The following is a 24,494-nucleotide window of genomic DNA, read 5'->3' as shown; positions in this document are numbered from 1 at the left end:
TATATGAGGCAATCAAGATAAGATAAACTTTATTGATCCCCACAGCGGCGTAACAGATTATAAGGGTCGAATCAATATGAATAGAAATATAAATAGACAATTCGATAAACCAAAAGGCATCCACAAAAAATTAGACAGCAGAGAAAAACAGCATCAAGGAAGTAGACGACCGAAACTACACAGCAACATAAACAGTGACAATAGCAATGAAGAAAAAATAAATTAACAAAATAGGCAGGAAGCGACTGGGCTTAGACCAACAGGATAAAAAAAAAAGGATAAAAAAACAGGATAAAATAAATGAAATTACAATATTAAGTGCAGATCTGTGTTAGCTCAGTGTTTCCCAACCTTTTTTTGAGCCACGGCACATATTTTACATTAGAAAAATCACCACCAAATAAATATGTCAAAAACATTTTTTAACGAATTAGAAATAAACCGTAGTCTCAATTTACTTAGTATGAAATCTAATGTCTCTAATATCTGTAGATTCGTCAAGTTTCAATGCAAATTTCCCACTGATGTGCAACTTTTCCAGAACACTTTTTTTCAATGTCCGAAGACACGTCATCAATATGTCTGGAAATTGGTATTATTTGAGAGAATTTTGCTTATTCCTTTATCAACGCCAGAGCCGAGCTTTTCTTCTACAATGATTTTGCCGGCAGGTAGTATTAATGTTTTGCTGTTTGGATTTAGAGACGAGTTCAGCAACTTTCTGGCAGCTTTCACTGCTTTCTCACTCGTCTTGATAGTTTCCAACAACGCTGCCTGTTTGTTTACGCAGATACAAGTACCATCATTTCCGGACGATGAGCCGCGACTTTTTTTCACGTAAACAACGATGCGGCTAATATATGGACTTTTTTGGTTGGGGGACGCTAACGAGCTTCACGCCGCTAAAACATTTATCCTCGTCACATCGGACCGATGAAATGACCGGGAAATTCTGAGTCCGTTCACTTCCGACACCGAAGAAGACGACTTTGACGGTTTTAGCGCGCAGGAGGAAGACCGAGATAGCGACCGGCTAGCCGGTGCGGCTAATATTGAGGTGCGCTCAATAGTTCGGAAATGACGGTACTTTTAATTTTAAAAATGTACCACGCAAAGCGTCACTAATCACTCTGACACACAGATGCACAGGTTAATTCACCACCCGTTGTCATGGAATGGACACGCTGCCCACATAGACGTAGGAAGACACATTATTTGCGTTGGATAAATAATTTTCGGACCAATCAGGTGAAAGTGGGCGTTTTTCCACGGCACACCTGATGATCTCTGACGGCACAGTGGTTGGGAAACACTGGGCTAGCTGATCGCTATCTCCGTCTTCCGAGATAAAACCGCTCTAAAACCATTAAAGTCGTCTTCTTCGGTGTTGAAATCGAACGGCCTCAAAATTTCATCGGTCTGATGTGACGAGGCTAAATGTTTTGGTAGCGTGAAGCTCGATAAAATCCATAAATTAGCCTCGTTGTCGTTTAAGCCGCAGTGTTCAAACCGTGTGGAAAGAAGTAGCGGCTTATAATCCGGAATTTACGTTAGTATTTACTCCACTTCCTGTGTTGATTGGTGTTTATTTTCAAGTCCTACTTTATCAAATAATCACGGTACGATTTGCCCCATATTGTTTTGTCAAACGTGAACTCCCTCAAACCATTTTTACGGATATTTATCCTGCTAAATCACATCGAATTCCAATCTGGGAGGGTTTCCTCTTGTTCGAATTGGGTTAAAAAAACGCAAGATCGGTGCCGGAGCTCGTTGACGTTGTCATAAATAAAGTCATAAATCGAACCGGCCGAACTCGTAGCTTGTTTTCGTCTGCGCCAGTGAATTGTAGCTTTTTTCCCCCGGTTTGTTTGCGCAGGTGTGAACCCAACAATCGCACTCAGAGCAGCTCTTCAACAATGTCTCGGCCTCGTAGTAGCCGTGGTTACATCTGTCGCTTCGTTTACGGGAGGAGAAAGATCGGTTCCTGGTCCGAAACATTGCCGAGTTTTGGAATAGATTGTTTTTTTTAGCAGCTGCTGCGTATTTTGTTTCATTATGTTTCCTCCTCCATCAGCTCATACCTGGAAATGGCTTAAAAGTGTTTTTTTTTTAAATATTTTTGGTCATATTTGTGCTCTTTCAGGATGACATTATAAAACGATGCCAGTACGAACTCTTGGATCATGCGGAATATTCTGCGAGAGAAAAACAAGTCTTAATCTTAATATCCCAACGAACCCAGGAGATTTCACTACAGTGAAGAGGGGGACATTTGCCACGTAGAATATTTGGATATACTTCTATTATTTGACAGGTTCTTTTAGTAGGAAACAAAACCAAGAGTGAAATGGTTCGTCATTTCACCGATTATCGACCGATTATCCCATGACAAATCGTGCTATATAAGTCATCGTATGTGATCTGAACCCAAAAAATAAAAAATAAAAATAAAAGTATTGTTCTCTCCGGTAAAGAATCCATTGATCGTCATCGTGAACACTTAAAAAAAGTCAAACCGATCATCATCCAAGCATTTTTTCACCGTAACGTTCCGCTAAAAGATTTTTGCAGTCGGCATTAAAATAGAAATTATGGTAAATAAAAGGTTTGGCGTCTGCATTTCCTCCCACAGTCCAAAAACACCCAGAAGGTTCATCGAAGACGGCGTGTAAATGACGAGCGACCGGTTGAACGAAAACGAAAACATTTTTTCCCTCTGTCTGCAGCGGGTGCATACATACAGGAGAAAACATTTCGATAATAAAACTAATATTGGTACGGGTGACCCTGAGTGCAGGATAAGCGGTAGATAGATAATAACTGAATGAATACAATTCTATGATGAATTGTTGAAAAAGCTAAAAGAGGTTTGATTTCTCGCTGTAAATAGGAAAGTACAGTAAACCCTTGTTTTTAGCGGGGGTTACGTTCCAAAAAGAACCCGTGATCGGCAAAATCCAAGAAGTAGAAACCTTTATTTCTTTTTTACAATTATTATACAATTAAATACTCTATTATACATTGAAAAGAAAGAACAAACCATTTTACAGGCTCAATCATTTGTTCCACAAATAAAAGTACTGTACTTTAGAAAGGTTTTTTTCAACAAATAACTTCTGTACTGTACTGTCAAATAATAATTTTAATCATCAATGTGAACAGAAGGCTTCAAAGTGCAGAGATTAGCTCCGCCCACCGCGACCCGAGCAATTGGATTAAACGGGAGAAAATTAAAAATGATCATGAAAAAAATTGCGGACAGTTGCAACCCTTTTTGCATCCTTATTAAAACTTATCGCTGCTGTCGTCCTTATGTTTTTTCCTTCCTTCTTTATGGAACGAACGGAAGATTCATTCATTCCGTAATGCCGACCTACAGCCGCATAGCTTTTAGCTTCCCTTAGCATGTCCAGAAGTTTAACTCTATCTGCCATAGATAGCATCTTCCGCTAACTTTTGGGCCCTTTTGTCGGTCTAGAGCGTTTTGTCAACATTATGGGTTTTAGAGAAACTCGAAATCGCAGAGAATTTGCACGTACGTCATGTAAATTCGGCAAGCTGTTTTACGTACGTGTACATATTAAACTGCGCCGTTATTGACGCAGGTAGAGAAGAAGCGGAGTGACTTTTTAGCCAATCAGAATGCAGAACACAATGCACCATGCAAATCCGTGAAGTAGCGAAACCGTGAAAAGTAAACCGCGTTATAGCGAGGGATCGCTGTATTCCTTTATTCAAAGCTGATTTGTGTCTCATTGAGTGAACAGGTGGACTCACGTCTTTGGTCAAATGTGTCCCTTCTCCCCTCAGCCATCCCTCTGATCGACTGTCCTCAGGGCTACAAGAGAATCAACAGCACGCACTGCCACGGTAAGATTCCCGCCCTGGGATTCTTCATAAAACGCCGCAGTTTGTCTGGAATGTTCGTGTTTGAAAGTTCTCAGATTTCCGCCTTTTCTCGAATCATGTAGATTTTAAGGGAGAATTTCTACCGGTCCGAGTCACTTTCATCGAATCCGGCGTTGCCGGTAATCGCCGCACGCGGTTACGTCAGAAACATAAACCCCTTTTCCGTCGAAGCAAATGGAAAAGCGGGTTTCCTAATCCAGCCCGCAATCCAGGCTAATCTCGTGTCTCATCTGGTCTCGGGCACTTAACGTTTCGACCGGCTCCCGTCCAGGAGAACGAGTCCCGGAGGCACAAACGCTTAGTTGTTCTCGAATCCGTAGCCGCTAACTTCGGGGGGCCGGAGGCAAGATTATCACGCCGCACAAGACCAAGTAAATCAGCTAAAGGCCTTGAAATAGCCTGGTTTGAGTGCTTTCGCAAGAGTGTAGCGCACGTGAAGAAGTCCAGCTGATGTGAGGTCAGATAGTAGGAGATGCACCGTGATGACACAAGTCTTGGACGGTTGGGGAACCCAAACAGCACAAGGCGTATCTTGGTACCGAACAGAAAGGCCGACGAAACTCGCAATAAGCTAACGGTTAGCGGAGCGGCTGCCGGAGGTGATAATAATAATAATGATGTAAAGCCGACGTGACAAGATACCGTTTAATCCCGTGAATCTGGCTGAGCGAGCCAGTTGATGGCCAGATGATGAACGTGGATGGAAACCTCAAGATACGGAGCCATACGGAGGTTGCGACCCAACGGGAACGCCGGCCCGCTGATGGGACTCCAGCATCTGAAAACACGAACTGGAAGCCATGTTTTCGTGCGCTGAAATAAATTGCGTTGACTCCGATTACTAGGAAAGACCCAGGAATAAAAAGATCTCGGTGGGGCCGTCAAAGCCCGTTTGGGTTTTCTGGTATTACATTACATTATATTACATTTGGCCGCCGCTTTTATCCAAAGCGACTTACAATAGAGGACATAAGGACTGCAAATACACTTGCAAATACAAGATGCACAGGAAATATACAGAACAGTAAGCTTGGGTTAGTGAGTTGTTTTATTTGTTTTTTTTTGACAAAGACATACACAAACGTACACACACACACACACACACACACTGCATAGCTTAACTTGCTGCCAACCTGATCTGGGGCAGCAGCGCAGTAAAAAGTCCTGAAAGAGAAAAGTTCTTCAGCGGCGGAATTGAACGGCCTCAGAATTTCACGGTCATTTCGTTGGTCCAGCGTGACGAAGCTAAAGGAAGTTCGATCGCCCAGAAAAAGCCATAAAGTAGCCGTAGCATTCAGAGCGTGTTGGAAGTAAAGTTGCTGCTTACAGTTCGGACATTTCGTCATGGTACCAAAAATATGACCGAACGTTGGGCCATGAAGGGATCATCACTTGGATGATCCCCATCCAGTCTTGGATGAACTGCTAAAAAGATTTGCTTTGTTCCATTTTTCAGTTTCGTATGTCTTTGCGAGAGCAGTGCCATCTGCGTTTCCCCACCAAACGTAATCAACCAATTATTCGTCCTGCCTGGGACTGACAAGCCACTTTTGATAAACATCGTCGCCTCCTAAAGTTACATTACATTACATTACATTACATTTGGCAGACGCTTTTATCCAAAGCGACTTACAATAGAGGACATAAGGACTGCAAATACACTTGCAAATACAAGATGCACAGGAAATATACAGAACAGTAAGCTTGGGTTAGTGAGTTGTTTTATTTGGTTTTTTTTTGACAAAGACATACACAAACGTACACACACACACACTGCATAGCCTAACTTGCTGCCTAACCTGATCTGGGGCATCAGCTCAGTAAAAAGTCCTGAAAGAGAAAAGTTTTTACCTGTTTCTTGAAGGTTGAGAGAGATGATGCTAGTCTTGTTGCTTCCGGAAGTTTGTTCCACCACTGAGGTAGTAGAACTGAGAACAGTTTTGCCTGAGATCGCTTAGAGCGAGCAGAAGGTACTGCTAGTAGGTTTGTATAGCGTTGTGCCCAAAAACACCAGTGTAGACCAGTGCCAAGTGTAGTTCCCTTGCCTTCAGTGTGGATCTAAAAGTTCCCTTCATCGATGACTTACGGTAACTTGCTGTTCCGCTGAGCGCCGGCGGCGGCGCTGGATCGTCCTTCGCCGCCAATAATGGCGGCCCGGCGCCAGGGGACCCGCGGCGTCCGCCAGCTCTGCGTTTGGGAACCGAAGGGCTTCGACGAGAGTCGGCTGCTGATCAGGAACTCCGCCAGGCTGGTTCATGTGTGCGCTTTTGTGCGTCTGTGTGTTTCGCCTCCAGACTTACTGTAACTCACCCCCCCCGCCCAAAAAAAAACATTTTTTTTTAATTTATTATCATTTTTCTACAATCTTGGACCGGACATCCACTTGGATCTGTCCCCCTGTTTGACTTGGACTTCCACACCGGTGTATTTTGTTAGTTTTAAAAGTACATTTAGAGGTTTTTCACTTTTTGTAATGGATAAGTTTCAGTTTTTATTTTGAAGTTTCATAGTAAAATCAGAAGTTCAGAGCATACTTTAAGACACTTTTAATCAAGGTCAGATACAGTGAATTTCCATGTCGATGGTCTGGTTGTAGATCAGCTGTTAGCGGCCTGATTCAATCTGACACCTTGGTGAAGTCAGTGTTTTTCTCATATGAAGGCTTTTTTTTTTCCTGCCCTGTAAAGTTTTTCATAACTTCACATTGACGGTTCTGGAAGACTCAACATTTATTTCAGACATTTTATCGTTCGTGTTTGACTCGGTCCGTCGATACATCCGACGCTTAAGTCCCTGGTACGGCGGACGATCAGAAGTACTTGTTGATGCTAATTATGGAGCTGCTAAGAAACGAGCCATTTGGCTCTGGAGGTCACGTGACAAACCGTCTGCCATAACCAGGATTTCCTGTCCCGTCCCGAAAAACCGCCAAGAGCTTTTGCGGACAAGAGAATTAGCTCACGATGTACCTCCGTGCCCTCGGTGCTTCGGTTAAACCCTGCTTTCTGAGATGCGACGTCGAGGTGTGCGAGATGAAACAAGGAACGTACCAAAGAAAGTCCTTCAAGCCTGCAGTTCCTCCTGGAGTCAACGGAAGAACTACACTGCTCCAAAAAATAAAGGGAACACTTAAAAAACACATCCTAGATCTAAATGAATGAAATATTCTTATGAAATACTTTGCTCTTTACACAGTTGAATGTGCCGACAACAAAATCACACCAAAATGATCAATGGAAATCAATTGTATCAACCCATGGAGGTCTGGATTAGGAATCACACTCAAAATTAAAGTGTAAAAACAAACTCCAGGCTGATCCAACTTTGATGTAATGTCCTTAAAACAAGTCCAAATGAATGTGTGTTGCTTCCTGAGTGGACACTATGATTTCACACAAGTGGGATTGACTTGGAGTTACATTGTGTTGTTCAAGTGTTCCCTTTATTTTTTTGAGCAGTATATATTTGCACAAAGTTTTTTGATCAGCCTTCCAAAAAAAATGTGGCTTTTTTTCCTTTTTCAATGTTTTAATCCGCCTTGTCGTCCAGTTGTCAGTGTCCTGTCTTCAGTCTGAAGTACCCTCCTGTACACTGAGTTCCCCAGAGTGTAGAAATGGCTCTAGATCCACGTTTTAAGACATAGTGGCTGCAAAGCTTATGATCCTGTTCACATATAAACTGGATGTCATGGCGCGATGCAGACATGAGTCACTGTCTGTGACACGAGCCAAGTGTGCTCTCAGAACTCAGAAGAACTCTGACTTTGTAGAACGCCACATTTCACGCTTGGGTTCCAAGACATCAAGCTAGGCTTGGATAGGTCAAGGAGCAGCTCTGTAACGTCTGGCTCGAGGCAGCGTTCGCATCGCGCCGAGGTCCGCTCGCAAATACCACAGCATCGACTCCACCAATAACCGTATCTTCCAGGGTCGAGGCAGTAAATCTGAGGATTCCGGCGATTTTGCCTGTTGCCACCAGAGATCGACATGTGGTTTTTACGTTTAACGTGCCACGACGACTCCCGGCTGTATCGCTGTAACATCAGGTTAATATGTTGGCCGTTGCCCGTCGGGGTCGACGGCGTAGACCGGTCATTGTTGTTCCCTTACTTATTACAAGAGCGCCGGTAGACCGGTCGTATATCTGCAGCTTCCGCATCCATCAATGTCCAGAACTCCGGAGCTGGAGTCCTCGGCCGTGGTTTGAAATAGTATTCTGCTTTGTCTGGGACCGGGGCGATTGCAGGGGTAGGTATGCATAGTGAAGGGGACCGCAAGAGTGGTTTACCGGTGAGTGATAGCCAACAAATTGTGGTGGGCCAATGCCAGGACCAATATTTCATACCAGTGCAACTGTGGCTGGAAGCATGTTTTTTTTATTCAGCGCGTCTGACCCCGTCTAGTAAATCCGATACCTCGGTAGCCCCTGTGGGGAATTCCTCTAGAACCGGTTCACAAGGCCATTTTTTCCTCCATTATGAAACAATACGCTTTTGGTAGCCGAGGGTAAACGCGACTGCAGAAAACGGATATATTGAGAATTGGGGCGCGACGGTGAGCGCCTTGCAGCAAGAAGGTACCCGGTTCCATACAGGGGAGCCCGTTTTTGTCCAATTTGCATCTTTTGCATCGGTTTCCTCACGTAGTCTAAAAAAATGAACCGTCTGGGAACAGCTGGGAAAAACTCCAGCAGCTAGAAAAGAAAAGTCATCCGCTACCCAATAAGGGACGGATGCTGGGTCAAAAAAAGCCGACCAGTTTTTCGGTAAGCATCTGAGGAAGAGACGATGTTTTGCTGGAAACGTCACGAAGGCGAGAATAAGATTTTGGTGTTCGTCTTTTCTTTTTGGAGCACTTTTGGTGCAGATTTTTTTTTTTTTTTTTAGTCAAAACTACTGACCCTCGATCGGTTGCATCTTGTTTCTACCTACGTTTTAAACATCAGTCAAAATATACTGCTCAAAAAGTATAGGGAACACTGAAACAACTCAATGTAACTCCAAGTCAGTCACACTTGTGTCACTTAGGAAACGACACGGATTCATTTGGACTTGTTTTAAGGACGTTGGATCAACCTGGAGTGTGTTTTTGGAGTTTGACTTCAAATCCAGACCTCCATGGGTTCATACATTTGATTTCCATTGATCATTTTGTTGTCGGCACACAAGAATATTTTATTCATTCACATTTAGGATGTGTTATTTTAGTGTTTTGTTTTTTTTTTTCTTGAGCAGTGTGTGTGAATCTATTGGTTTATTCTTATTACAAACCGTGTTTTTGTTGTTGTTTTTCTTAAATCACCATTGAAGGCAACTTACTGAAGAGGGACTCCCAAGTCTTAAGATACAGAGCTAATGCTTGAATATATACTGCTCAAAAAAATAAAGGGAACACTTGAACAACACAATGTAACTCCAAGTCAATCGCACTTGTGTGAAATCATAGTGTCCACTCAGGAAGCAACACACATTCATTTGGACTTGTTTTAAGGACATTACATCAAAGTTGGATCAGCCTGGAGTTTGTTTTTACACTTTAATTTCGAGTGTGATTCCTAATCCAGACCTCCATGGGTTGATACAATTGATTTCCATTGATCATTTTTGTGTGATTTTGTTGTCAGCACATTCAACTGTGTAAAGAGCAAAGTATTTCATAAGAATATTTCATTCATTTAGATCTAGGATGTGTGTTCCCTTTATTTTTTGGAGCAGTGTATATATATATATGTGTGTGTGTGTGTGTGTGTATACATATTTTTTTTACATTATATATTTATATATATATATATATATATATAAATTATATCACACGCTGTTCAAAAAATAAAGGGAACACTAAGATAACATAACATATAATATTCCCTTTTTCACTTTTTTTTACTTCTTCACTTTTTAATTTTTTCTTTCTACACATTGATGTATTTATTCTTCAAGTTGTTGTTTATATTTTTTATATGTGATACATCTATATATATTTATTAGAATTTTTTGTCTTATAAATATATATATATATATATTTTTTTTTTACATTATACACTGCTCCAAAAAATAAACACCAAAACCACTTTCATTTTGAGTGTGATTCCTAATCCAGACCTCCATGGGTTGATACAATTGATTTCCATGGATCATTTTGGTGTGATTTTGTTGTCAGCACATTCAACTGTGTAAAGAGCAAAGTATTTCATAAGAATATTTCATTCATTTAGATCTAGGATGTGTTTTTTAAGTGTTCCCTTTATTTTTTGGAGCAGTGTACATGTGGTAGCCGAGGTGGCGGATGTAGCTTCCCCACCGTATCTCCATTCAAACCCCGGAGGGACGGCTGAAGAAACCGTAGCCGTGTTACATTCGTATAAAAGTATAGTTTATTCTGTGGCCAAAGCCAGAAATGATTTAGTTGAAATGCATTTGGGACGCAACGCCTCTGTTGGCCACGGACAGGAAAGAAGAAGAAGAAGAAACCCTAGAAGAAACCCGGACGCAGAATGGGTGGCCGTGACATTTAAAGGAAAAATAAAAGGGAAGGAAAGCGAGCGCAGCGTATTACAGTAATGATATTTGATGACCCTGCATATGAGAAACACTCCTTTACAGCTAATTACTTTCATCAAACGTCCTCGCGCGTTGGTAGAAGCCGTTAGCGCTCGTGAAATATCTGCCTGTCCAAAAGGCTATTTGTGTTCCTTCTCTCCCTTGGAATTCCAGCACGATTGTCGTTGATTCGCAGATGTGGATGAGTGTCAGCTGCAGGGAGTTTGTCCGAACGGAAACTGCTTGAACACCCTGGGCGGCTACAGGTGCATATGCGGCGCCGGCTACGTGCCCGACCCCACGCTCACCACATGCATATGTAAGTGCACCGATCTCGCTCCCGTTACCGTCCGAAACCCGGATCGCGCCTCGGAGATGTGAATGCTCTACGTTTGCATGACGCGGAGTTGCGCTTCTCGAAAAGCTTTTTCTGTACGAGGTCGATACTCGGTGGCGGAGCAACCAAGGGGTCGGGGAAGGGATGGAGGGGAATCATCGTTTTCGAGGGCAAGCGCTGCAAGAGCTTCTACGACGAGCTTCTACGACGTACCGCTTGTATGTCCGATCACATGCAGTGCATGGAAAAGGAAAGCATGGTGTCAGATGTGATCCCCTCCAGCATGATCTGCAGGAGAACGTACCCACAAGGGCGAGGTCATCGGTCGATCCATCGTGAGCGACGTCGGTCGTTATTTGCCTCGTCGTGGTTTTTTTGGGCTTCTTTACGTTTTGCAGGCGATCGTTCAAATGCCGGAAACGCACAAATGCGCTCACTTACGCAGCTCGCAAATGTCTGAGGCCAGGATTTTCTTCAGTTGCGCTTTGAAACGACCAACAAACAGGTTTACATGAAAAGGAACGCGACTTGAATCCCAGTATCTTTTACATGCATTTTGATATTTTGACGTTCCGCTTAGGGTTCTTTGGACGAACGGATGATAAATGGGGCGCCGCCGTCGCGCAGCGGTTAGCGCTTTTCTATGGCATCCTCATGTTTTCCTTGTGTCTGCTTGGGTTTCCCCCGGGTTCTCCAATGTCCTCTTGGAGTCAGAAAACGTGCACCGGACGCCCTAAAACGCCCAGATGTGTGCGTGAAAGTGTGAACGTCTGTTTGTGCGATGGGTTGTATGTCTCTATATGTAGCCTACATGTAGCCGAGGCTGAGCCAAGCTAGTGACAACCCGGCAGGATAAACGGTAGAGATCATGAACGGCCGATAAACGACGCAAGAAAGAAGTACTTCTGCAGAATAAGTTGTGCTCCAGTGGACATGAAGACTCACGTGACCGATCGGCTTTTTTTGAAGCCTGAATTTGAGAATTAAAATAAAATACTGATTTTAAATGAGTGGAGAAAAAAACATGGAATGTCACAATTGGATTGGAGAATCCCGCAACCTTTGTATGGCCCAGTGGAAGAGGCTCCGACGGGATACGAGAAGAGCTGTGTGGAAGCTACTCGTGGGAAAAGTTCGTCACATTGCAGGTTTTCCCGTCAAATAAAAGCGTCGGGAGCTCCAATGGTAGAATCTCTGTATTCCGCTTCTTTCAGGAATGCTAGTTGTAATGGGAACCTCAGTATTCATCTCAAAATCTTATAAATCATCTTCTCCTTCAGGCTTTTCCCTTCAGGGGCCTCCACACAAATCCACCTGGTCCAAACATCTCTCACACCAGCTACCTCCATATCCTCTCTCACCACGTCCATCCATCCTCTCTTTGGTCCAACTCCGAAATCCATCTCCCGATATATTCCCTCTCCCTCCTCTGTCCATCACCCGACCATCTCAGCCTATCTTCCAAACATCTACCAAGTGGCGTCCCTCTGACGGACTCCCTCCTGATCCTCTCCATCCTGAACCTCCACATCTTCATCTCTTCCCCCTCCAGCTCTTCATCGTGGCCAGTGTTTATTTTTGTTTGTTTTCTTTATTCTTGCCATTGATATTGTTACGCTGTTTTATATCATGTTGTCCATTCTTATCGCTGATGTTGTTGTTCTGCCTGCTGTCTATTTATTCATAGATGTCTCGCTATCTTCTGTCTTCTAAGTCTCTATTTCTTCTTCTCCCTTGGGCTTTTCCCTTCAGGGGTCACCACAGTGAACCCACCTTCTCCATCTCACCCTTCATATCCTCTCTCAAGACCACCATAAATCTTCTCTTAGGTCTTCCTCTAGACCTCCAATCCAGCATGTCCATGACCCAACCATCTCAGTCTGGCTTCTCTGACCTTCTCTCCAAAACATCTAACTGATAGACTCATTCCTGATCCTCTCCATCCTGGTCGCTCCCAAAGAGAACCTCAACATCTTCATCTCTGCGACCTCCAGCTTTGCCTCCTGTCTTTTGGTCATTGTCATTGTTTGTAGATCATCTCACCACCGTCTCCTCCACCTTTCCTTCCCCTCTGGCTGATATTTTTCTACCTCCTCGTACCTTTGACACTTTCCTCCACCGGTTCCAGCCCACTTGAACCCAATTCTTCACCTCTTTTCCAACTTCTTCGGTTCAATTCTTACGTTTGGTTTCGGCACGAGTTTCACGCCGGACGCCCTTCCCGACGCAACCCTCTGAAATGTATTTCTTCGTCGTATTTATTCAATTAATAAGATTATTTAAATAAAATAATGGCGTGGCGCATTCCCGGTTCGATTCCCGACTCCTCCTAGTTTGTCCGAGTGTTGTTGATCAACGCGCTGAACCTCTGACTGCTTACGGTGCATCCATGATGACCAATGTCCCCGCGGGGATTAATAAAGGATATATTATTGTTATTATTATTTGAACAATCTGCATCTCCGGTTTAAGGCCGGCATTCCTGCAGTCGGAGATAAGCGACTCATCTACTCCTGATTAGATAAATATGTCATGACACAATAGCGGATCTATGACTCACATCCCGTCCCTCCCCTTGAACGGCCGGTTCGACACGATCGTGAAAATGTATCGTCGGACCGAACATACCGACGGCGTTCACGTCATCTGGACGCAAAACGGTTACAGACTCACCTCTCAAAAATGAAAAAGACATTTGAATCTCCTCAAAACAAAAGCAAAAGGAACGATCTGGCGATGAACGTTTTGAAGCGGCGCGATCGAAATCCATCGCGTCCGGTTTCGGTCGCGGGTCTCGCGCTTTTCCTTCGTGTCGCCAAAGTCGGAGTTCCACGACAAACTCGACCGTCGGAGGTCGAAAAAGGAGAGCCTGAGAGAGAAACCGCCAAGATTCTCACCTCTGCATGCCTGAGGTAGCTGTTTTTGTCAGATTGTTGACATAAATTGTTGGATGCAGCCGCCTTGATGAAGAAATTCCCCCGGGCGGGGGCCGACACTTTTACATGATCTGACAAGCGCTGCTTCTGAAGCCAGAAGAGGCCCAGAGTCTGAGGGGTTTTTTTTTTTCGCCGCACTGGAGCATGTTTTCTTTGAGGGCTTCTTTTTTTTTTTTTTTCCGCTTTTACCTAAAACATGATCAGACAGCGACCACCTCGTGATGAAAAGCATACCCGTAGCATGTGGCTGCAACCGCCGTGCTGTTTTTTTGGCAAATACGGTGCGCGGCATTAATTTTTGTCTGTTCAAACCGCAGAAACATTTTCCTCATGCTCTCACAGTCCTCTGAGTGCAGTTTGGCAGCCGTCGGGCCGGCTGTCATCTGGAGTGGCTCCATGTACTCACTCTGTCATCCAGGCCAGACTGGCAGAAAACTGCTGGGATACTTTACTTTCTGGCAAGTTGGTCTTTTCCTGCAGACCCAAACCTGCAGCCAGTGGCCATTGAGTTCTTGGGAAACCTGCCTGACCAAGACTGTTTACTAATGTTGGCCAGATTGCCTACAGTAGGAAGAGCCTTGCGGTTTCAGACATCTTTAATTTCAAAATAATGGCATTGACTGTGCCCCCGGGACCTTCAAATGTGATATGTACATATATATATATATATATACATATCGACTGGCAGCCGGTCCGGGGTGTAACCTGCCTCTTGCCCTTGGACGGTTGGGACAGACGCCGTTCCCTCCGTGACCCCGACTGGAATGAGCGATATAGATAATGACTAATGAATACATATATTTACATTTGCATTGATATTCATGGGCGGGAGGTGCTTCGACAATCATGATTATCATTTATTAATCCCCGTGGGGAAATTCCTTCTCTGCAATGAAGCCGTCCTGGACGAACCGTGAGCAGTCGGCTGCCTGGGGAGCAGTTAGGGGTTCGGCGTCTTGCTCAACGCACCAAGAGGAGGCCAGAATGGAACCAGGGATGTCGGGATTACATTACATTACATTACATTACATTACATTTGGCAGACGCTTTTATCCAAAGGGACTTACAATAGAGGACATAAGGACTGCAAATAACACTTGCAAATACAAGATGCACAGGAAACCCAAAGACGATCGCTCTACTTCCTGCGCCACGCCGCCCCAAGCATTAGCGGTGATTAGCATTAGCAATAGCGAGAAGGCCCACGGTTCGATTTCCTCCAGGTTCTCCGGTTTCCTCCCACAATCTAGGAGGTTACTTGTAGAGCCTAAATTACCCGAGGTGTGTGAAGGAAGCCGTCGTATGTCTTTGTGCGACCAACTGGCGGCCGGTCCAGGTTGAACCTTTAGCTCCTGTCCAATGACAGCTGGGATTGGCTCCAGCCCCCAAATTGCATTTTCGACTAAACTCCATGCTCGTTCCCCTGACGTTGGACATACAAACACCCGTACATAGAGAAAGTCCCTGAATTCACTTTCACAATCAGGGCTTAGAGGCCTTCGAGGGCCCGTGACAGCTGCCAAAGCGCTCGCCGGGTTTGTGTGTCCAAACTCAATTCGGCCCCCATCGGTTCCGTCTTTTGCAGAAATGTTGACGGTAGCTTTCGAGTAATAGATGGTTCGACTTCTGCCCTTCCATGTCGGGTTCCAAAGACGATCACTCTACTTCCTGCGCCACACCGTCCCAAGCATTGGCGGTGATTAGCATTAGCAGTAGCGAGAAGGCCCGCGGTTCGATTTCCTCCAGGTTCTCTGGTTTCCTCCCACAATCTAGGAGGTTACTTGTAGAGCCTAAGTTACCCGAGGTGTGTGAAGGAAGAGGTTGTAAGTCTCTGTGCGACCAACTGCCGACCGGTCCAGGTTGAACCTTGAGCTCCAGAAATGTTGATGGTAGCTTTCGAGTAATAGATGGTTCGACTTCTGCCCTTCAATGTCGGGTTCCAAAGATGATCGCTCTACTTCCTGCGCCACGCCGTCCCAAGCATTAGCGGTGATTAGCATTAGCAATAGCGAGAAGGCCAACGTTTCGATTTCCTCCAGGTTCTCCGGCTTTCTCCCACAATCCAGAAGGTTACTTGTAGAGCCTAAATGTACCCTAGGGGTGTGAAGGAGAGGGTGAGCGGCTGTATGTGGTTGAAGCTTTAGCTGCTGTCCAATGACAGCTGGGATTGGCTCCAGCCCACAAAACTGTATTTTCGACTAAACTCCATGCTCGTTCCCCTGACGTTGGACATACAAACGCCCGTACGTAGAGAAAGTCCCCGAATTCACTTTCACAATCAGAGCTTAGAGGCCTTGGAGGGCCCGAGGCCCGACCCAGGGCCCGTTCATCGGTTCCGTCTTTTGCAGAAATGTTGATCGTAGCTTTCGAGTATTAGACGGTTGGACTTCTAGCCTTCGATGTCGCGACGTTTCTCTTCACGGCCGAAGTTTGACAACCGTAATTATGTTAGACTGAGCTTATCTGGTCTGCGGGGCTGAATTTCCAGGTCTTTTGGGGATCAACACAAATATTTGGACCCATGATGACCTCTTGCATGGGCCACATCCACTCCCGCCCTTGTTCCCTTTTTATGGTTTTGCAAAAAAAAAAAAATTGCCTTTTTTTTTTACTTCTAGCGCGTTGAAAGCACAATATAGGTATTTCTTTATTTTGTAAAGAAACGAGTGTTTCCCATCGTTGCGACAATTTGAATTCCGTAAATTCACACCAACCTCGACACCTTGTCAGCTCTTGGTAAAATATAGCGCTAATTGCCCGGCGGGAGGGGTGAGAAACGGATTATACAACATGAAACCCTTCTTCTCGATGACATTCCAGGCTGTAAAATGTGATTTTTCACAAACCCAGTTGGTTCTCGCTCTTCTATCTGACTTCCAACCCGATCTTCTGAAGGAATCTTTCATACACAAGAAGTCAAGCTCATCAGAGAGTTAGTTTACTGGAATTTTGGCAAAGGAGAGCTTCGGTGGGTCAGAGAGCAACAGCTGCAAGTGACAAGAGATGGTTTCTGGCTTGTTTCGAGTGCATTCACTGAACTTGAAATAAAGCATTTTATAATAATGTGTTATTAATGAGATGCTTTGCTGGAACCGCCTTGCTTCTGCAACACTGCCGGCTTCTGTGTTTCAAACCGGCCGAAACCGAAACGAAACAGTTGAATTTTAAGGTGGTATTTTTTGTTGGTTTTTTTTTTTGTTGTTTTTTTTCATAGCGCTGACCGCAGTCGGTATCGTCTTACTCCGAAAAGCGTGCGGTGATTTAACATATTTCCCGGAAAATGAGGCTACTTCTTTATGATAGGAGACAGTGTAATAGCCGCTGTCCTGAGGATGTGACCTTTTGTTCAACTTCTGCAGGCTGTTTTGACAGCATCGCTTAAAGTCCCACGTGGCCGTAACCGTGTTCTTTTTTTTTTTTTTTTCGCTTAAGTCACATGTGATTATACGTCGTAAGAAATAAAGGTCAAATTTTTAACCCGTCATCGAAATAATATTCCCCGGTTAGCGTTACTGACAAGAAGGTCGACCCGAACATTCTTGGTTCCCTCGGACGCCAGTAGTTTGTGTTCCGTTCCGAAGGATTTCCAGGTAGCATTTGTTTGCGCGGACGTTCGATCGCGCCATATGACTCGGAAAGTTCGGGACTCGGCCAAAATTCTCCCGCATGCCTTCATCTGAGCCAGCGCTTGATAGTGCATGGAGTGCATGGAGCATCGGCACGGAAACTCTTTCCCTTCGGCGTCCGGCCTGCGCTTTCCTGCAGTCCGATGTTTAACGCCGCCGCGAAAATGAATATTTTCCCCGATGCGGTTCGAAATATCTGTGTCGTCGATATAGCTTTTGGTGAAGGGAAGCTCTGTATTTCTGTGTCATCTCTTTCCCCATGTTTGTGTCTCTACGTTCTGGCGCACCGCTGCCGTCGCCCGCCCTCTCCTCTGTCCTCGCCGTGCTCGTCCTCAGCCGACACGCCCGCCGTCCAGGAGGAGAAAGGGGCTTGCTTCCGTTTGGTCGGCTCAGGGAGACAGTGTTTGCACCCGGTGTCTGCCCAGCTGAGCAAACAGCTCTGCTGCTGCAGTGTGGGAAAGGCCTGGGGACCACATTGTGACAAATGCCCCCCTCCGGGAACAGGTAAGGCCCTCGGCGGAACCCGAACCCGAGATTGTTTTTTTAAGTGAACGCCCGACCCGCCGTCGGTTAAAGGCTCGAAACCAGGTTGTGTCGTTTCGCCCAAAAACCACGACAGGGAGGAGGAGCGAAAACGTCGGTCGATGCCTTTGGCTTTGTCTTGGTAGTGACTGCGTTCGCCTTTTTCGCAAACGCGTCGGATCCATCATTGGGCTTCGAACCTTCTTTTCATCCAAAAACCCAAACGACATGGTCATTGAAATCTGGCCAACCGGAACATTCAGACGGCGGCCAGGTTGTCTAATCTCGACACCTTGACCCTTTATCTCAAAATTTAAATTCTAGGCAGGCGTCACCGATATGATAAGATAAGATGAGAACAACTTTATTAATCCCGAAGGAAATTGTCGTGCCAGTTACAGAAAATATAACAGTAATAAATGATAAAAAGAAAAGGCAGAATTAGAAATAAAATAAACTATAAACTATAAAGTGTCTCAGTGAAACTATAAAGTGTCTTAGTAAACAAGTGATGATAAGCCATGCCGCATTAAATGTATGTTTTCGTGAATTAAGCGGCCTGTTTAACGTTACGTTATGTTACGGTAAAACTGCAGATCGGGGTTCCGGAGCCCCCGAAGGGAGTCGCCCTCGAGCGGATGTGAATTTGATTTTGATTATAGAATAAATAACATCCTTTTTTAAATCTGTCTCGCATTTACTGCGACCCGCAAAACGAAACACAAAGTTTCCATCCGAGGTAAACGGATGACTAGTTTATAGCGGGAGGCCTGTTGAGACGCATTTTGTAATAACAGTGCATTTTGTAATAAACGGCTAAAATGTAATAACTTTTTCATTTCATTTTGTAATGAAGCCGCATTTTGTAATAAACTGACGCATTTTGTAATAAATTTTGCCGCATTATGTAATAAGTTATTACATTTTGAGAAGATGATTACAAAATACACTTGCAACTTTTTTATTTTCTAGGAAATGTAATAACATGGTGCATTATGTAATAACAATTCTAAAGCATAAGTTTGTTAATTGTATTTTATTTTACTTAAAAGTATTTGTAAAAGCTAGGCCTATGATTAGCATCACTTTATTAGCCTAGTAGCAGTACTTAGCAATTACTATCAGTACACTATTCAAAGGTTGCATTAACAGAGAATATTCTATAAATTCCATGTTATTACATTTCCTAGAGAATAAAAAAGTTGCAAGTGCATTTTGTAATAATCTTCTCAAAATGTAATAACTTATTACATAATGCGGCAAAATTTATTACAAAATGCGTCGGGGCAGTTTATTACAAAATGCGGCAGTTTATTACAAAATGCGGCTTTATTACAAAATGAAATGAAAAAGTTATTACATTTTGGACGTTTATGACAAAATGCGTCTCAACAAGCCCAAATAAATGCGGATATTTGTCCTCGTCATCTGGAAAGGGTGGACGAGCACCTTTGTGTCGACGCCAACTTCCAAACTGGCGTCAAGCATTACGAAGACGATTTGCATTCAAGCCCCGGATATGTTGTTTCTGTCGGGTTCCACGGCGGCATGTGGAGGTGCTCTGCGGGAAGTATCAGGGAAATTAGGTTAAAAGAGAAATAAATATCCGCAGCGTGAAAGCGTGCGCGGGATCATGAATTTAGCTTCTTCCCCTCGATTTTGCGTAGAATTAGCCGGGTAAGACGGCGAATCTGCATTTCAAAATGTTCTCATTGTACGACGATATACTCGCTCCAATCGAAAACAGTTTCTTTCCAGTTTGTTTTGTTTTTTTTCCTGAATCTCCGATACTTTCTATCTGCATGTTTCACGGCTTGGCTAAGTAGTGGCTTTTAGATGACAGCAGCAAAGCTTCTTGCCGTAGTTATTACGCTCCCTTTTACCACTTTTCCTTTTGTCTTGAGTTTATTTCCGTTACCCGACGTGTCGTAACAGCTCAGCCCGAGGCCTTTTTTCGGGTATTCGTAATGTTTTTTTTTTTTTTTGGAGATTCGCTCACGCCTCATGTTAACTCCTGGCTCTGCGGGGAAGCGGGGACGTGCCTTCGTCAGGGGTTCGGTGAACGCTGGTCAAGTCCACCGGTTAGTTAAGATTACCCTTTACCGCGAGGTTTAGATGACAGAAATTGAGATCCAAGCAAAATCATGCCAAGTTAAAGTCACTAAACTGTGCACCGAAAACATCCATATCCTTATTAATCATCCATGCATTCCTTTAGGTCTATTTCCCTACTTTCCTTCATCGCACATTGTATTTTTCTTTCCCGGTATTTCTAAGAAGAGCGTTTACTGCCTCCACGTTCTTACACTTAAGTGTTGGCCGATATTTCTTTCTTTAATGCGTTTGACAAGAAGCCAAGCATGACGCAAAGAGCGTCTACTCGGGGAAGGTGGAAGCGTCACCTCTGTCAAATCCTCCTCTCTGCTCTTCAATCATCGTCCTGGATGCCTTTGAGAAGTTGTATCGGAGATCGAGCCGGTGTTACAGCTTAGAGGCTTATTAACGCGACTGCGCCGCACTTTTCTCGTCAACCGAACAACTTGGAACGACTTGGCGACATTGTCAAAAAAATTCATCGGAAGGCAAACCGTCGAAATGCTCCTTTCCTATCAAATTGAGATATTCCGAATATCTCCGAACCGGTCGATGAAAACGATCCGGATCCGCAGAGGCCTTTGTCAGCTCGGTCATACGTATCCGCTGTGCCGTAAAGCAAATCCAACACATTTTGGGATACATGAGGTTTAAACCAGGGGTCGGCAACCCATGCGGCTTTTTCATCTTTACACCGCGGCTCCGAGCGGCTTGGGAAAATAAATTAGAAATATTTAATTGAAGTGTATTTCATTTGTGTTCATTCCTTTTTTTAACTTTTAGTTCTAAGTTGGACGATTATTGTGATCTTGAAATATTAAATAAAATTAGATTTATTATTTTTCGCCGCTCAAAATAACGTCACACCGGCGGAAGCCGGTATACCCGCCAGCTGGTAAAGTCCCGATTTGCAGATGCTGTGCGCAGAAGTTCAGCAGCAGAAGTCCCATAAACCAGGTAAAATAGATATTTATGAAGATATTTAGCAAATATTTATTTTTTATCGTTTACTGACACAGTGATTTTCTCCAGATTTATTTTTAAAATTCAGGTCAAGGCTCCGCTACACGCTCTGAAAGCCCAAAGCTCAAAATGAGTCCATTACATAAATAAAATTTAATTTTCTCTGTAATACTTTGTGAATTTCAGAAGCAACACACTTGTTTATACAAAGTGTAAAGGTAATAAAAAGCAATATATACGGTGGTACCTTTATTTTATACGTCAAAAAGTAATCGCGGCTCCCAGTGTTTTCTTTTCCGAGGAAACCGGGTCCGAATGTCTCTTTGGGTGTTCCGGGTTGCCGACCCCTGGTTCAGACCAGGAGGGTTCGGAGGAGGGGAATCGTACAAATCCGCCTTCGCCAAGATATAATCAGGTTGATAAATCACCAGTCAACAGCCGTGAGCTCCTTCCCGCTGCGGCGAGGAGTCCGACGAACCGAGCGGTTCCGACATTCCGAGCAGACCGGCGAAAAATACTCCTTCGCCGCCAAGATTCTGGAGTGACACGAACCCACAGCGCAGAGAAGATTCTTCTCACTGTCCATATCAAGTGACCCTTTCATTGTTGAGCTCTTCCAGGTTTGCTTCCTCGGGGCAAAACTCTGGCTGGATAATTTAAGACAATTTGCAGTATTAGAGTTAAAGAGTCTTCTTCTAGACCTCCGATTCCTGGATCCATCCACCTCCTCTGTCCGTGACCCGACCGTCTCTGACCTTCTCTTCGAAACATCTGACATGCTTTTCCTCCGACGGACTCCTTCCTGATCCTCTCCATCCTGGTTGCACCCCAAGAGAACCTCCACATCTCCATCTCTGCGACCTCCAGCCACCTGTCTTTTTCTTCAACGCCGACTAACTTCGTATCTTCTGTCCTTGCATTGCCCTCAACACTTTTCTCTCCATCGCTCTGGACTCCACCATCTTAATTCCTCTCGTTCGCTCACATTTGGTGTCTTTCTGCGACCGACCTCCGTTCTTCTCCTTCCCAAAGCTACCTCTCGATTTTCCAGAGAGGTCACAACATCATCTGCAAACATCACGCCTCACACCACATCCACTTACGCTTTTTAATCGGATCGAATGTGAAACATCAGAATTGGAGCGCAACGTGCCAGACGAACTATCAAGCATTTTCATTTATGGGGTCTCAGGGTGTATTTTTTGGATTTTAATCTGTAAAAAAAAAAACCCAAACCATGATCTCCGCAGTCCAACGGGCCAACTTGTACAAGGATTTCAACGCACCGGCACCAGAACAAAGATTACTATCATTACCAGTCGGCCTTGACTACAAACACTGGATGGGAAATGGCCGGCGTGAGCCGCGGAAACAACCAACCTGGGAATTCCCCTCCCAGGATCTGCCGACTGGCGTTTCAGATTTTGCATGAGCGAGGAACAAAAAAGCAAAAGAGAAATTCACTCGCTGTTCGGTGTATTTTAGTAGAGTATTTATGATGAGATTTGAGGTTTGCCAGAGGGGGGCGCGTACGAAATGTGATTCGGGGAAGGAAAGGGAAGGTCAGGACGGGTACGGGGTGATCGCAGTCGCAGTCGCAGTCGCAGTCGCAGTCGCAGTCGCAGTCGAGGCTCGGCTCTGTTTCCTGATCCAACTTAACTCATTTCCATCCGTCATCCCGAGTGAGTCCCAACTCGGACGCCGTCCGTCAACTCAAAAATTGCACTGCTCAAAAAAAATAAAGGGAACACTAAAATATTACATTACATTACATTACATTTGGCAGACGCTTTTATCCAAAGCGACTTACAATAGAGGACATAAGGACTGCAAATACACTTGTAAATACAAGATGCACAGGAAATATACAGAACAGTAAGCTTGGGTTAGTGAGTTTTTTTGTGTTTTGACAAAGACGTACACACACACACACACACACTGCATAGCCTAACTTGCTGCCTAACCTGATCTGGGGCATCAGCGCAGTAAAAAGTCCTGAAAGAGAACAGTTTTTACCTGTTTCTTGAAGGTTGAGAGAGATGATGCTCGTCTTGTTGCTTCCGGAAGTTTGTTCCACCACTGAGGTAGTAGAACTGGGAACAGTTTTGCGTAGTAACTCATCAATCAAACCCATCGAAGTCTTCATCCTCGGTTTCTGATTTGAACATCTGCGCTAAATCTCCATCAAACATACTTTCTTCACTCTCCGTGCCGTTCGCAAATTGTGGCGTAACTCGCCCGGCGCTGTCTTCCACGCTTCGTAAAAGAGCGTCTCCATCGGTCGTCCGTCGCTCCCACGCCGCTCGCAGCCTTACTTTGAACGGCCCGGAATGATAGCAAGCTCAGAGTTCGTTAGCTTCGCTTGTTTTTTCACATCGTCTGTGAGATGGGCACGCATAGTCACAGGTCAACCGCGATGGTGATGCGTGGAAAAAAACACCTGGTCTCCTTAACCGCGTTTTTATATACCGTACAATCCACGCCCATGCTTCCCCCTTTAACGTTCTCATTGTGTTCTCTACTACGTCCGCCTTACAACAACACACACACACACACACACACACACACACACACACAAGGCGCACTGAACAATAGGGCGCACAGCACGTTTTGAAGAAAATCTTTGACTTTTATGTGCGCCTTATGGTCGTGAAAAAACGGTATCTGAAGAAGTATTTTCAATCAATATTGAATTTAGAAACTCCTTATTTTTTCCCCTTTGTTTAATTAACATATGAAATAATGTCGGTATATTTATATGATCATTCATGATTTTAAAGTAAAAAAAAGAAATAAAATGCCAAAAAATGTAAATAATTAAAATGAAATTTTCATTTTGTTCGATTTACATGGTACCGAATTGGCCCGCGCATAAAAATGAAATAAGACATGCGGCCCCCCAAAATAATTTCCCACCCCTGGCTTAGAGCGAGCAAAAGGTACTGCTAGTAGGTTTGTATTAGAAAATAACACATCCTAGATCCGAATGAATGAAATATTCTTATAGAATACTTTGTTTATTACATTGTTGAATTTGCTGATAACAAACCATCAATGGAAATCGAATGTATGGATTTAGAGTCAAAACACACTCCGGGTTGATCCGATGCTTATTTCATGTCCTTAAAACAAGTCAAATTGAATCAGTGTTGCTTCCGAAGTCGACAGTTTGATTTCACACAAGCGTGATTGACGACGTGTGACCACATTGTGTTGTTAAAAAGTGTTCCCTTTGTTTTTTAGAGCAGTTTATACACAAGAGCGACTGGAACTCAGCGGCAGATTTGTTGGTCAGGGATGTTTCCTGTCCTTCGAACGAGACGCCGCCTCGTACAATTATCGTGCATGTTTTAATTCAAAAACATTCAAATTTACGCCGTAATCATAATGAAAGTTTAAAAAAAATGGGTTTAGAAGGAAACGACCGATCGGAAATAGCGTTCAAAACACCGGATTATAATAGCTGATGGATGTTTATGGAAAATCCTATTTTATATACATTTTTCCAACATTTTTATCATTATTTTCTCAGATTTTTGCTCTACATTGAATGCAAAAAAATGGATTTC

General features: G+C 44.0%; 1 protein-coding gene across 5 annotated transcripts in view; it reads left to right on the top strand.

The window, feature by feature from the left end:
• ltbp1 (latent transforming growth factor beta binding protein 1) overlaps window positions 1–24,494 on the top strand; it is a 189,434-nt gene that overhangs the window by 110,414 nt on the left and 54,526 nt on the right. For 3 of the 5 annotated variants that reach the window (XM_086164018.1, XM_086163999.1, XM_086163991.1), the window contains exons 9-11: window positions 3,814–3,873; window positions 10,644–10,766; window positions 17,683–17,850. In XM_086164018.1, coding sequence (XP_086020144.1) covers window positions 3,814–3,873; window positions 10,644–10,766; window positions 17,683–17,850 — 351 coding nt within the window. The remainder of the gene's footprint in view (window positions 1–3,813; window positions 3,874–10,643; window positions 10,767–17,682; window positions 17,851–24,494) is intronic. The other 2 variants (XM_086164026.1, XM_086164008.1) reach the window with 1 other exon arrangement.

This window comes from Fistularia commersonii, chromosome 2, assembly GCF_037954325.1.
Source record: "Fistularia commersonii isolate RoL2024-O1a breed Wild chromosome 2, RoL_Fcom_v1.0, whole genome shotgun sequence".
Classification (NCBI taxonomy): domain Eukaryota; kingdom Metazoa; phylum Chordata; class Actinopteri; order Syngnathiformes; family Fistulariidae; genus Fistularia; species Fistularia commersonii.
This window is presented reverse-complemented; position numbering and strand designations above follow the sequence as displayed.